At 42.4% G+C, this 14,057-nt stretch overlaps 2 protein-coding genes across 6 annotated transcripts in view; one reads left to right on the forward strand and one right to left on the reverse strand.

Moving 5' to 3' along the window:
* Nucleotides 1-5,034, forward strand: part of xrn2 (5'-3' exoribonuclease 2) — a 28,266-nt gene extending 23,232 nt beyond the window's left edge. For 2 of the 4 annotated variants that reach the window (XM_034580603.1, XM_034580606.1), the window contains 4 exons: nt 546-606; nt 2,911-3,029; nt 3,072-3,223; nt 4,674-5,034. In XM_034580603.1, coding sequence (XP_034436494.1) covers nt 546-606; nt 2,911-3,029; nt 3,072-3,223; nt 4,674-4,736 — 395 coding nt within the window. In that variant the 3' untranslated portion in view covers nt 4,737-5,034. The remainder of the gene's footprint in view (nt 1-545; nt 607-2,910; nt 3,030-3,071; nt 3,224-4,673) is intronic. The other 2 variants (XM_034580604.1, XM_034580605.1) reach the window with 2 other exon arrangements.
* On the reverse strand, nt 4,821-7,578 carry nkx2.4b (NK2 homeobox 4b). Of its 2 annotated transcripts, XM_034580695.1 has the most exons (3): nt 7,273-7,577; nt 6,952-7,152; nt 4,821-6,404 (listed from the first exon to the last, which is right to left on the reverse strand). In XM_034580695.1, the coding sequence occupies exons 1-3, from the start codon at nt 7,427-7,429 to the stop codon at nt 5,770-5,772; spliced, it is 993 nt and encodes a 330-aa protein (XP_034436586.1). In that variant the 5' UTR covers nt 7,430-7,577; the 3' UTR covers nt 4,821-5,769. The 2 variants fall into 2 exon arrangements, with proteins under 2 accessions (XP_034436586.1, XP_034436585.1); XM_034580694.1 differs by having other exon boundaries at nt 6,952-7,578.
* Nucleotides 7,579-14,057: the final 6,479 nt, after the last annotated feature.

Consider the following 14,057-nt stretch of genomic DNA (forward strand, 5'->3'; position numbering starts at 1 on the left):
GAACAAAAATGCAAATGTGGCGCTGCCGCTCTCTCTGCGTCCCACCTCCCTCTCCACCTCCGCAGGCCGGTGTGATTTGACGTTTGAAAGAACTTAATTTTCTCATGACAACGGATTTGTTCTGTATCCATGACAAAAATGAAACAGTTGGTATTTTTTCTTTCTTCTTTTAATCTCGGAGGTTAGGGCTGACGTGAACGGGGTTAATTAGTCTCCACGTTTAATGTCAAATCTGCAGGTTCAGCTTCTAAACAGTCGCATCCGAGGATTTCTTAAGGTTTCATCGTAGAAAATTCCAATCAGAATGAAACGTTTTCTTTATTATCATTTTTTTTAAGGATTTGAAGCGACTCACATGTAAAAGTTTGAAGTAAAACAAAAGAAATAACATCTAAAACCTTCTCCTCCTTCCTGCTGCATTTACACAAACTGAGGTCTGTCCTCAGAGCACCGAGCTTTCTGCTTCTGTAGAGAAACAAGAGGAAGAAACTTTAAACTTGGCTCCTCAGAACCACTTCTAACATGTCGTCTTTTGTTCTGTGCAGATTCCAGGCAGAACAGTTTGCTGGGAGCGCCTCCCTCCTCGTACCAGTCCCAGTATCCAAGGTGAGTCCACAGGTTTCTTTCTGGTCGTCATGAGAAGATAAGTTCATGGTTAACGTGTCAACATTCACCTCTTAGGTTCATCTCTTCCTGTGAGATGTTAGAACACAGATTTAAGAGGAGGAGAATGATATCGGTTGAGTTGTTTGATTTTGCCCATTTTAAAGTAGAAATTATGTTTTTTTTGAATAAAACTCTGCCTCCTTTCCCTCAGCTTCCCTCTGTATGTTTCTCTCTACAGTGGCAGGTAGAGCTCCTGTGAATTAAACATGTGGAGAACCTGCTCTGTGGTTACTTTAGCTCATCTCCATTTAAATCCCTCCACAGATTTCCTGCCTTTTTACTCGAGCACTCTGCCTTCCTCTGTCGAGAGGCTTTACCGCCGCCACCGCTGCTGAATTAAGATTTTTCCCTGTCGCTTTAAAACAAATTTCTCTCGAGGAGGTTTGTGCAACTTAATGAGGCGGCACTAATGCAGTCGGAGGCTGCGGCGTTAACCGCCCGGCGGCCGCGGAGTCCGCACAGACCAGCTATTGATTCTGGCTCCCGGCCTCTACAAAGTCCCAATCAGGTTCTGTGGTTCAACTTCTCAGGCCCATTGTGGCTCGGTGTCAGCGCAGGTCAGTAGTTATTAGCAGCGACTGAACACAGTTTCTTTAGCAGCTCAGGAGCGGAGCAGATGAAATGCAGGAGGAACTTGGAGAGTGGGGATTATGGATTCCAGCGCCCGGTTAAGTCCGGCTCTGGCCTGAGTGTGACATGGTTCAGTAATGAGGGATGGCGCTGCCGCTCTCACTTCTTTGTTACTGAGAAGAGACTTTTAATATCGCCGTTGGGTTGACACATTGTCCGGTGGCCGTTTGGAGGGCCTCGGTGCGGCGGCTCAACGCCGGCTCCCACGGGCGCAACGTGTCGCCTCGTTTGAGGGACGAGGGTGATCCCGGCCATATGTGAATATGGTTCATTTCATACTCGGCTCTTTGATGCGCGTGGACGCTCGTCGTCTCTGAGGAGAAGACGTTTTATCTCTTTGAGAACTCGATCCCTCGGCAAACGCAAGTCGATGGGGATTTTAGGGAGGTCACTTCAAAGCAGGATGAAGAGCCACTTCAGGAAGTTCAGCATTTTTATCTCCACTGTTTGTTGTGGATGAATCTGAACTCAGAAACTAAATAAAACTTTTTATTTTTGATCAATGAATAAATGTTCAAAACAAAAACGAATTCATGTTCATAAAGTAATAAATAATGAAGTGGTAAAAGTTTATTTATTTGACCAAACACTTCCTGATTTAAATATATCACTGAATGAATGTTTTATTATTTTTTAGGGTTTATTGTAACGGTTATTTTCAATTTCTGATTAATTGTTTCATGAAATAGATTTAAAATGTCTCATTGTTTCCAAGTACAAGACAAATTCAAATGTAAGTTTGTTTAATATAAAGACACATAAATATATTAACTTCGCTGTGATATAAAACGAATAATTAGTTGATTAACAAAAATAATCAGCAGCTTCTCATATTGAGTCATTTTTTATTCAAGCTTCTCTAATATATCAATATTATTTTGTAGTTTTCATAGTTTTCTATGATCAATATCTTTGGGTTTAAAGCTGTTTATCATGAGGCATTTTAAAACCTCACTTTTCTAATCATTCAACTATTTATTGATGAATCACAAATGTATCTGTTTAATTGATGATAATGATAATAATAATAATAATAGACAACTTTAGTTGCAGTCTTAAAACTCATGAAATAAAAGCCACAGTCAGAGAGAGATGATTTGAGTCAAGATATTTTGATTCAGATTATTATGTCGATTGATTTAACGTTTCAACTCCAGTTTTTTTTTTCTGGCTTCTTGTCATTTGTTTCCCTCACACCAAATTATTTTAAGACCATAACTTGAATATTTTCTTGGCATCAGATTTTGGATTAAAGCCGACTTTTTATTTCTGGAGTAAAAATTAAATCAACTATGATGAACAGTTTTTGTTGTGAAACTTTTGTTTGTTGACGTTCGGTGGGTTTTAATAACGGACTCATTCTTGTAATTGAAACTGTTCAAGTGTTTTTAACTTCACACTACAACACTTTTATTTCTTAACGATAACGTGAGGTAACAAAGATTCACTGTGATGTTTCAGTTTGAAGATCAGCTTCTTCTCTCAAGGTCTTTAGATCCACTTCAGACCAAAGCACGGCCTGAAGCACAGAACGGGAACTTGTGTTGAAGCCGTGTTTCAGGAACTTGTCGCTGCTTCTGAGTCGTGACGGGTTTGTTGTGTTCTCGTCTCCAGGAACCAGCAGCAGCAGCAGCAGCAGCAGTCGTACGGGGGAGGCGGGGGTCATGGCTGGGATCGGACCATGCAATCGCAGCAGTCGGCGTATCAGCAGAACATGAACCGCGGGCGGGGAGGCAGCGGCGGTGGCAGCAGCAGCGGCGGCGGCAGCAGCAGCAGCGGCGGCGGCGGTGGAACCGGCGGCAGCAGCAGCCAGGGCAGCTACCAGCAGCGCTACGATAATCGCAGAGAGGACTGGAACGATCGCAGGGACGATCGTAGGGACGATCGCAGGGACAACTGGGGGGGACAGCAGCAGCAGCAGCAGCAGGTACATAACTTCCCCTCTGTCGGTTCCTCTGTCGGTTCCTCTGTCGGCTCCTCTGTCGGCTCCTCTGTCGGTTCCTCTGTCGGTTCCTCTGTGACGTAACAACTGTGGATTTAAATTATTAAAACATTGCTACGTGGGCGGAGCTTGAGTTTCTGATTGGTCAAGTTGTAATTTCAAAACTAAAAAGTTTAGTAAAACAACCTAAGAACTTCTGTTCTTCATAAATCTTAAACTTAACAAAATGTTTAAGTCCTTTTTAATTTGTCGAGCTGCCATCATGAAACAAAAGCATCTGATTGGCTGTGGATTCCTGGTGTCACGGAAAATGTGAATTTTCATGTGTTTTGGGAATTTAATTCATTAAGATTGTAAAAATATAACAAGGCCTTAAAAAAGATTTATTTAAAAAAAATGTATTTGCCTAGAAGTTTATGGATATAGGAATATTAACTCCAGTCACAAAAACGTCCAACGATCTAAAACCAGAAAAAATAAAATGAAGAAATTCAGCAAAGTTGAAGCCAACAAATATTTGACTTCATAAAAATCTCAAACAATGAACCTACTGTCACAAAATTGCTGGTGATGAATCGATTACAGAAATGGTTTTGCTGTTTGTTTAAATATGAAGATGCAGCATTTAGGTTTTGATCAGACACAGAAACTCCAATAAAACCCAACAGAATATTTTAATCACCACATATGTACACATCCTTTCATACTTTGATTTTGAAATGCAGATTATTTAGCATTTTGTCAACTTTCAAATGGTTTTGTTTCCTCAGTAAGAAGATTGATCAGCAAACTGACTCCAGAATTATTATTTTGTGTTTGTGTCAGATTCTGAACTGAAGATGAAAGAAACCGTTCCACACATTTATCTGAACTCGTCTGTTTCTCTTCAGTTTGGACTGAGAATCAAATTCAGATGTTTTATTCTAAAACTTATAAATCAGCCTGTTTTTATTTGTAACACTTTGAGGAAGTGGTGCAGATGCATTAAAGGGTCAGTTCACACAATTTCCACAGAACTCATCTCCTTTGTGTATTTCTGTCCGTGGGTTTTATTTTTCCACAGACGTACTTATCAGCGTTTCTAATCAGTACTTTTTCTTTCTTGGTTTATATTTTGATTCATCAATCTTTTCCATTAAAACTGCTTTCAAACACGTTTTCTCAATAGAATAGAAGTTTTTCTTTATAGTTTGTAAATGAATAAAGCGACAAAGATTGTTGGTTTGAGAGCAGAATTCATTATTGTTCATTTTAATTCTTGTGTTTTTAGGCCATAGATTTAAACACTTGGATTTTGAAATACATCCGTCCTGCAACAACACAAAATGAAATAAAATGAACTTTCTCCTTCTAATAAATTGACCAAAGGTTTTTAATTAATCACAATGTGGAGCAGTTTATTATTTAGCGGCTGAATCTCTCTTTTGTGTTTCAGGGCCAAGGCTCCGGCAGAGGTTACCCTCCTCCTCCTCCCGCCAGGAGACAGAACTGGAATTAGATATGAAACTAGCGATGGACTGTGTTGGGACGGGGACGGGGACATTTTTAGGAGAAACTTTTTTTTCATTCTATTGTCTTGTACAATTGTTTTTTTTTTTTTTTCTTTTTATCCTACTTTCAAAAACAACTTCTTGTGTAACTTGTGATTTTTAAGAGAAACCGCCTGTAAAACTTAATACAAGTGAGTCGAGGACAAAGTGTCCTGCTGTGTTTAATTTTGAGAGAAATCTCCAAAACAGTCCATGTGTTTTACCTTAGAGATAAAAAAAACCTGATGAAATAAACGAATAACATGATGAAGAGATTTTGTTTGTTTAGGAAAATAAGCTGTTTTATTTTTCAAAGAGAGAAACGTAGATTTTAAATCTCTCAGTTGCAGCAGGTTTAACTGCAGCAGGTTTTACTTCAGGATATTTAAGGCATTTTATATTTTTGCTTGAATATTCTGCTGCATTAAAATGAGTCGGAAAACCGTCATACATCCAAACCTCATGTTTATAGAACAAATCTCCAAATCCACCTTAAAAACATCCGAAATGTAAAGTTTTTAAACCTTTAAATTCCACAATTTAAAAACCAATGAAAAGTTAAAATGAAAATATCATTTATTCAAAACTGGGAACAAAATCAGCTGCGACAAAGAATATTTCATGACTTTCACTTTCAACCAAAATGTTTCTCGGCTCGTTTATTTCAAATGGAGAAACAGCTGTAAACGTATTATTTTTAAACTGGCTTTGTATTGACTTCATATATAAACCTGCAATAATTTATTTTCTCTGTAGAAATGGAAGCGTTCACATCCTGATCTGCTCAGATGGTTTAGTTTGATCTGTCATTTATATAAGAAACACAAAGAAAGGAGAAAATCATCCGCAACATCCAGATCCGTCTCTAATTACAGTTTGTGTGTGTGTGTGTGTGTCCGCACAACAGAACCACAACTTTACGCACGGAGAGAAAAAGTCTTCTCCAGAGAATCCTTCCCGGGGACGTTCCCCTCAGGCCCGGTCCCGCGTGTCCCGGTGTCCCTACCAAGTCCTCCCGTACAGTAGATTGGAGCCGATCATGCTGTTGGTGTATTCAATGAGCGCCGCGTCCGTTTGCGTCATGTTCATCTGAGCGTGAAGTCCCATCGGAGGACTGGGAGACAAGTCCTCCAGCTCCTCCGGGGACGACATGTGGTTCATCTGCTGCTGCGGGGTCGGTGTCATCACCTCCCCCGAGCTGCGCTGTCGGTTCCCGGGCTGGTTGGAGCCGTCGGAGTCGCTGCGGCAGCTCTTTCCGGTCTTGGACAGAACCGGAGACACGGAGGAGGAGCGGCGCGTCGATGCGCACAGGCCGCCTCCCGCGTCCGGCGGCACGGCCTTGTCCTTGGACTGTCGCTTGAGTTTGTAGCGGTGGTTCTGGAACCAGATCTTCACCTGGTTCGGGCTGAGGTGGATGAGCCCGGCCAGGTGCTCCCGCTCCGGGGCGGACAGGTACTTCTGCTGCTTGAAGCGTCGCTCCAGCTCGAACACCTGCGCCTGAGAGAAGAGCACGCGCCGCTTCCTGCGCGGCGCCGCGTGCAGCGCCACCACCGACTTGGCCGAAGGGTCCATCCCGGCCAGGGAGCCCACCATCCCGGACATGTTCATCCCGCCGGACGGGCCCATGAATCTGGAGACTTGGGGGACACATGATTAATAATGAAAATATAACGGTGGAATTTAACGTTTAGAAAACATGTTTCGATTCATTGATTTACAGATTGTAAATAATAAAACCACAGACGTAGAAAATATTAAAATTCAAAACGAAATTACCTGAAAGTTTTGTGGAACAAGAAATTAACTATCACAAAAAAACGAATATTTCCTGACAGAGGCCTAATGGACGTTAATTCAATACAAACATTAAAATCCCTGTTGGTGTATGTTGATTAATTTGTTAAATTTAAGTTACAGTAAAATTGCAGTTTTTGTTCGTTAGATATTAATATATTTATTAAAGTGTAAACTTTAGAAAGTAGAAGTTTAAATATTAAAACGGTCCCGAGTCATCAGAGGAAGATCAGAGTCTGTCCGATGGAAATCAAATCATATCTTTTCTTTTCTTGTTGAGGATCAAACTTTGTGTTTTTAAACGTGTCAGTGATTCTCCATCAGAGCCGGGGCCCGTCCAGGCCTCCCCCCCCACCCCACCCCCCCAACAGTAGAAGGCTGAGCTCTCACTTGTCGGGTATCTCGGCTCCGGGTTACCGTACCACGCCGCCGCTCCTCCGCCCCGCACCGTGTCCTGGTAGGACGGCAGCTCGCCCACGTTCCCGATGCCCCCGTTACAGAATCCACCGACGGGCCCGGAGAACTGCGGCACCCCGTGGGGCACGTGGTAGGGCCCGCCGGGTCCCAGGGCGGCTGCAGCGGTGGCCGAGGCTGAGGAAGAGGAGGAGGAGGATGAAGATGGGGAGGACATGTGGTGATGATGGTGGTGGTGGTGGTGGTGGTGCAGATGAGGTGGCTGATGCTGCTGCGGCTGTTGCTGGTGCTGCATACCGGGCTGGGAGACGTGCGGCTGCCGGTAGGCGCCCAGCGGGGACCCGAGGCCCCCCGCGGCGGGATCCATGCCTCCGAACCTCCGGTAGCTGTCCTCCATCGGGCTCAGAATGTCGCTGACTGAGAAGGGGGTGGAGTGCTTCGGGCTGAAGGACATGGCCACACCGGGCCCTCTGCTCCGCTGCTCCGGCTGGATGTGCTCGGGTTGGTCCCCCTCCCTCCCTCCGGCTTCTTGCCTCCTCTGAGTCCCTGAAGAAGTCCAGCTGCTCGGCGGCGGGAGGAGCGGAGCGGCCCTTATCCCGCCGGACTCGGACTCGCGGGGGGCGGAGCGACGCGGACAATGACAGTTGACATGAGGGAAACGGGTTTGGATCTAGTTTCTGCTGCCGCCGCTGCAGAGAGTCTGTGACCCGGAGAGAGAGGGAGATGGGGAGAGAGAGGGAGAGAGAGAGAGAGAGGGGGGGGGAGAGAGAGAGAGAGAGAGAGAGATGGAGGGAGAGAGATGGAGGGAGAGAGATGGATGGAGAGAGAGAGGGGGGGAGGGGGGGAGAGAGAGAGGGAGAGAGAGAGGGAGAGAGGGAGAGATGGGGGGAGAGAGAGAGAGAGAGAGGGGGGGGAGAGAGAGGGGGGGAGAGAGAGAGGGGGGGAGGGGGAGAGGGGGAGAGAGAGAGAGAGGGGGAGAGAGGGAGAGAGAGAGAGAGAGATGGAGAGAGAGGGAGAGAGGGGGGGAGAGAGAGAGAGAGAGAGAGGGAGAGAGAGGGAGAGGGAGAGAGAGAGAGAGGGAGAGAGAGAGGGAGAGAGAGAGAGAGATGGGGAGAGAGAGAGATGGGGAGAGAGAGAGAGAGAGAGAGAGAGAGAGAGAGAGAGAGAGAGAGAGAGAGAGAGAGAGAGATTCCTTCAGACTGAGGGTCCGAGTCTGAATCACAGGTTCCACACATCACAACAACTTCAACACAATATCATCTTTCCTCATATTAACTTATGATCATGTTTCTAATCTGAGCTCATTTCTCTTCATCTTCACTCACTGGTCCGCGAAGAAGTGTCATCAACACAATAGTTTTATTATTATTTACTTTATTGTCATTATTCTTATTATTTACATTTGATCTTAATGAGCTCACTCGTGTTTCTAACCGACTCGCACACACCTGCCCTCGGTGGTGTGCGCGTGCGTGTGCGCGGGTCTGTTGTCTCACTTTCTTTTCCGTGAATGGATCTAACCGTCTGTGTGACGTCAGACTTCAGCTTTGTGTCCGTCTCATTTGTGACGTTGGAAACTTTGGACTCAGCTTAAAGTTTAAATGTTTTGTTTTCCGTGAATGAAGTAAAGTTTAATCATAAATCACTTTTCTCAGATCAGAGTCACAAAGTGCTGCAGAAGTTAAAAGATCAAACAACAAAGTAAAACTATAAAGAGCTGGTATTTAAATCTCCTGAAGGTTTTAATTTAACTCTGACAGCATCTTAAATTAAATGATTTTATTATTTTCTCTTGATGCTGATTAAGTTCAGATTTTCCAGATGTTTAGAGTGAAAATATTCTTCTTTCTTTATTTATCGATAAATCTTTTCACTGTTTTACGGTGTTAATTAAATTTCTCGTCTGTAAATAAATCAAATGAGTATTTAATAGTTTTTACAGCCATAAAACATTAAAATCTGTCATTTAACAAAGTTGTAGCCTTATTTATTTTTGCTTTGTTATCGTTGCTTTAATAATGAAGTTATCATAATTTGTAATATTAACAAGTTTAATTTCTAAATGTCTATTTGTCTAATTCTAGATAAAGTTTTAAAAATAATTTAAGATTTAAGTTAAACCGAAACTCAAATTTAGATTTTATTTCAGATTTATTTGTTTTATCAGTTTATCATATCATCAATAATCAATAATCCAGATTTAAAGCTGCAGCTTCAGTTCATCAGCCAATCACCTGCTGACCTGCGGCGTCACGTCACCTCACGTCGTCCTGACGTTTTTAAAACCAGGATCCCGCGGCTCGTCCCCGTCCAGAGACCGAGTGCACCTCAGAGACCCGGACCGGGGCCAGACCCGTGCCAGGCCGGGGCCAGACCGGGGCCCGAGCTGGACCAAACCGGGACCAGACCCGTGCCAGGCCGGGACCAGACCGGGGCCCGAGCTGGACCAAACCGGGACCAGACCCGTGCCAGGCCGGGACCAGACCGGGGCCCGAGCTGGACCAAACCGGGACCAGACCCGTGCCAGGCCGGGGCCCGAGCCGGACCAAACCGGGACCAGACCCGTGCCAGGCCGGGACCAGACCGGGGCCCGAGCTGGACCAAACCGGGACCAGACCCGTGCCAGGCCGGGCCAGACCGGGGCCCGAGCCGGACCAAACCGGGACTAGGCCCCAGCCAGGCCGGGACCAGATGTTTCCAGATGTTTATTCCCTTTAACATCTGTATTTAAATCTGTAAGAAATCTGAGTTTTTATTGTCATTTAACATAAATATTCATAAAGACTTCTTCTTAAGTTGACGGTGAATTTAAAGTTTTGGATTTCATTATAATATTTATGTTTTAATGTGTTGAGTCACTTTTATTGATCATATTTAAAATGTTCTAACATCCTTATATTCCATGAGGATTTCTGTTGTGTCTGATTCTGTTAATGATGAAGATGATCACTTGTCATTTTATTGGAATGTGTTTAATAAAGTTTCTGCTGTTTAGCGACTTTAATGAAGCTTTATTTTTAAGACGAGTTCCAGATAAACACTTTCTCATTGAAACACATCTGAACTCTTCATGTACTTGTACTGTGTATTTTACTGAACGACTGTGAAGTTACTCACAACATGTTGTTTTCACCTTTAAGGAAACTTCATGTTTCAGGTTAATGATGAATTTGATCCTTTTCTAATCTTCAGTGGTGAGTTTTCATTCAGTTTTAATGATCTGTTCATATGAAGTGTGAGTGGATTATTTAAGTTAATATTCATATACATTATTGGAAGTTAAGTTATAAATGTTTAAATCACATTGTTTCACAAAACTGAAAACTGTGTTTTATAGTGAGAGAAGTTTCACCTCCAGTTGTTTATATATGAATAAAATCTGTCAGTGTGTGTGATATTTATTTTATATGACAGATGGGAGTATTGTGACAAAAGGTCTTTATAATATTTATTCAATATTAATTCATTCATATTTATTTAAGCTTTATAATTATATCTGATACAGGACATTGTGTCTGTGCTGCTCCACTCATTCATTCATATCACATTCATTCATATTCATATATTCATATTCATATATTCATATTCATATATTCATATTCATATCATATCATGTCTATTAAACATCTGAGTTTAAATCATGTTCTGTTTTCACTTCACTTAAATAATTCATGTCGTGTTTAACGTCTGATGTTACTTATATATTTAATGTTTACATTGTTCATATGGACTTTAAGTGCGTTTATAGCAACTTCAAAGACCAAAATTACTTTAAAACATCTTTTTAAATTCCTTCACTCCTATTTGATATAATTGATATTTGTCCTTGTTAATTTTCTTATTTATTGATAGTAATTATTTGAGAAGTTGATTCTAACTATTACAAATCATTGTTATATTTCTAAGCTGCTTCTGGAGTTTTAGACAGAATATTTTGTATTTTCTCAACTTTTAGTCCAAAAAAAGTAGATAAATGTTATAATATAATTATACACATTGCGAACATTATGGTTAAAAACAAAGTTTGCAGCACAATTTAATCAAGAGTAAAGATTCTAAAGTTGTCAGTGTCTGGATGTTGACGTCAGTATTTATTTGTCATATTTGTGACATGTACATAATAATCTGTCCTGTTCTCTGGAGACTGATTAATAACATCTCTTTTCCATGAATCCACAGATCCACCAGATTCTGGTCCTGCAGCTCAGACTGTGAATTTATCTCCTGCGGTTTGGTTTGAATAAAAATAATATGAAAAATATAAGAAAACTTCAATAACTCCAGATGACGTCACCCACACAAGATGGCAGCGTTCGTATCTGAGATGTTTTGGCTTCATTGGCGTCGTCCATCTTTGTTTTACAGTCCGTGATCCTTTGCTCAGCCTGAACCTCTGCAGGTGTGATCTTGGTTCACGTTTTGTTTTGGTGTAAAGTTGTTTCTTCATCATCAGGCTTCTTCTTCCTCTTTGACATCATGTCGACATCGATCTGTTCGTTTCCACCGTCTCTCTCCTCCGGGGGTTTTTCTGTTGTTGAGAAAAACTTCATGAGGAAACAGAAAACTCAGTGAAACTTTGACGTGATTCATTTCAGCTCAGATTGTTTTTCCTTTTGGTTGGAGCTGAACCACCTGTGGCGTCGACTCCTGACTCTGAGTGAGGCTGGAGGAAGAGGAGGAGGGGGGGGGAGAAGGAGAGAAGGAGGCTTCTCCTCCCTCATGGTTTCCTTTCACTTCCCCTCCTCACATTCTGCCTCTCCGTCCGTCTCCCCTCCGCCTAATCCCTCGCTCTCTGGAGGAGCATTAGGCCGAGCAGCTGGGGCCCCTGAATGACTCTCGAAAAAAAGACAGGCCACTCCAGGCGGGGGGGAGGGAGGAGGTGAGGAGGGGACGTCCAGACCACCTGGCTCCTGTAACGTAGGAGAATCCAACGGCCTTTTACGTCACAGGAGGAGGAGGATGAGGAGGAGGAGAGGAGGAGGAAGAGCAGCTGACTGATGTGGAGACAAACTCCTGGGAACCAAGTTCTACTTTCTTTCTTTCTTCAGTGTAATTGTCTCATAAAGAATCAATCAATAAAGTTGGATTATTATAATAAACTCATTGTTTAAAGTACATTTCACACATTGCATTTTTAAACTCATACATTTAACATTTTACATGTTGGAACTTTATTGACTCTTCTGTTATTTATATGCTTTGTTTCATTTTCCATTTTCCTTCCAGTAATACCTTCATGTCTCACTTTGTAGTTCTGACATCACGGGTGTTTCCGCCTCCAGGAACAAACCAAGTTCGACCTGGTTACAGTTTTCAGTCAGAGGTCAGAGGTCACGCGTCCAGAAGTGTTCTTCAGAAATCGTTCAGTGCGTCTGAGCAGGTCGACTGAGGTCAAGACGCCATCGCTCACCACTTAAAGTGTGTGTGTGTGTGTGTGTGTGTGTGTGTGTGTGTGTGTGTGTGTGTGAGTGAGTGAGAGAGACACACTGAAGCTCCAGAGCGCCATCGTTAGGTTGGTTATGAGATATTCATTTACTTATTAAATAATTGTTGACATGAATAAATAAGTACATGTGAGGTGATACTTGATCATTTATAGTTTCTTACATTGACTTGTTTCCATTAAAAAACATGAGCTGATATTCATTGTTTTGTCTTATGACTCTTATAACTTAACTTATAACTAACTCATTTCAGTTGAGCGCCACTAAAGATCTAAACTTCTCACATGGCTTCAGTTCATCAACTGGAAATTCATTGATTCAGGTCGATTTACACATTTGAACCAAGATCATAGAAACGTTAAAAACAGGAAATCATCTTTTCATCTCTCCTCTCGTTAACTTATCTCATCATCCTCAGATTAATCGGCTGAATCTGAGAATCACTTCAGGTTGAAGTTAGTTTTGTTGCATTTGGAGTAATTTCCCTTTTAATACTTTAAGAGACCTTTAGCAGATAATCTCATTGTACTTATTACTCCCCCCCCCCCCCCCCCCCCCCCCCCCATCATAGTGGTGAGTAGGTGATGAGTGAACCCTCCCCCTCCCTCTGCTGAGCTGTGACATCATGAACATCTGCAGGAGAAACTGAATTCAACATCTGTCCCTCTCATGTCTGTGAAGCTGCCTTTACACTCCAGCCCGTTAGGGGGCGATACGCGGTCACTGTCTCATGAAGCACCTGTCACCTGAGCACGTGTCGCAGGAAACCAGCTGCTGCAGGTGAGTGTTTGCGTGAGAACATCTGTTAGCTTAGCTGCTAATCCCCAGTTCCCTCTGACGTCAGGCTGAGACAGTTTAATAAGTTTGATTAAATGGTTAAAACCCAGAACAGCAGCAGACTTGTGTTTAAAGGGGATTCTGCTACAGAGCTAGCATTAGCATTAGCATTGACACTAGCACCGCTCACCAGCTGGTTAGCATCTGAAGAAACGAAGCTAACACGTGTTAAAGTGACAACAACGTGTTTAATGGCTCATTAGCTGCAGTTCAGACAGCGGCTAACGTTAGCATCCCGCCACGTTGAAGCTAACATCACTGTTTGATACTGTTGCTGCAATAACTGTCAATCATATTCACATTTTATTTTGTAGGTCCCCTCATTACTTTGTCTTTAAATTCAAACATCTGCTGCAGCTTCGTGCTCCTCTCTTGTTTATTGGCTCGTTCGTTCTTCTCTTATATCTTAGTACTTTACTGTGTATTCTAGTATTATACTGTGTATTCTAGTACTTTACTGTGTATTCTAGTACTATACTGTGTATTCTAGTACTTTACTGTGTATTCTAGTACTATACTGTGTATTCTAGTACTATACTGTGTATTCTAGTACTATACTGTGTATTCTAGTACTTTACTGTGTATTCTAGTACTATACTGTGTATTCTAGTACTATACTGTGTATTCTAGTACTTTATTGTGTATTCTAGTACTTTACTGTGTATTCTAGTACTTTACTGTGTATCAGGTACTTAGAGTGTGTATGCTGGGTATGTACGTGTTGCTGTAACAATCATTTCCCAATTTGGAATTAATAAAATCTGTCTGTCTATCCGTCTATCTGTCCATCGGTCTATCCGT

This window comes from Hippoglossus hippoglossus, chromosome 24 (genome assembly GCF_009819705.1).
Source record: "Hippoglossus hippoglossus isolate fHipHip1 chromosome 24, fHipHip1.pri, whole genome shotgun sequence".
Taxonomy (NCBI): Eukaryota; Metazoa; Chordata; class Actinopteri; order Pleuronectiformes; family Pleuronectidae; genus Hippoglossus; species Hippoglossus hippoglossus.

What these genes read in the sequence shown, in the direction of transcription:
- nkx2.4b (XM_034580694.1), bottom strand. Translation starts at nt 7,429, where the DNA reads ATGTCCTTCAGCCCGAAGCACTCCACCCCCTTCTCAGTCAGCGACATT. An exon ending in GGAGCCGAGATACCCGACAA is followed by an intron (nt 6,405 to 6,951) that starts GTGAGAGCTCAG and finishes GTGTCCCCCAAG; the next exon opens with TCTCCAGATTCATGGGCCCG.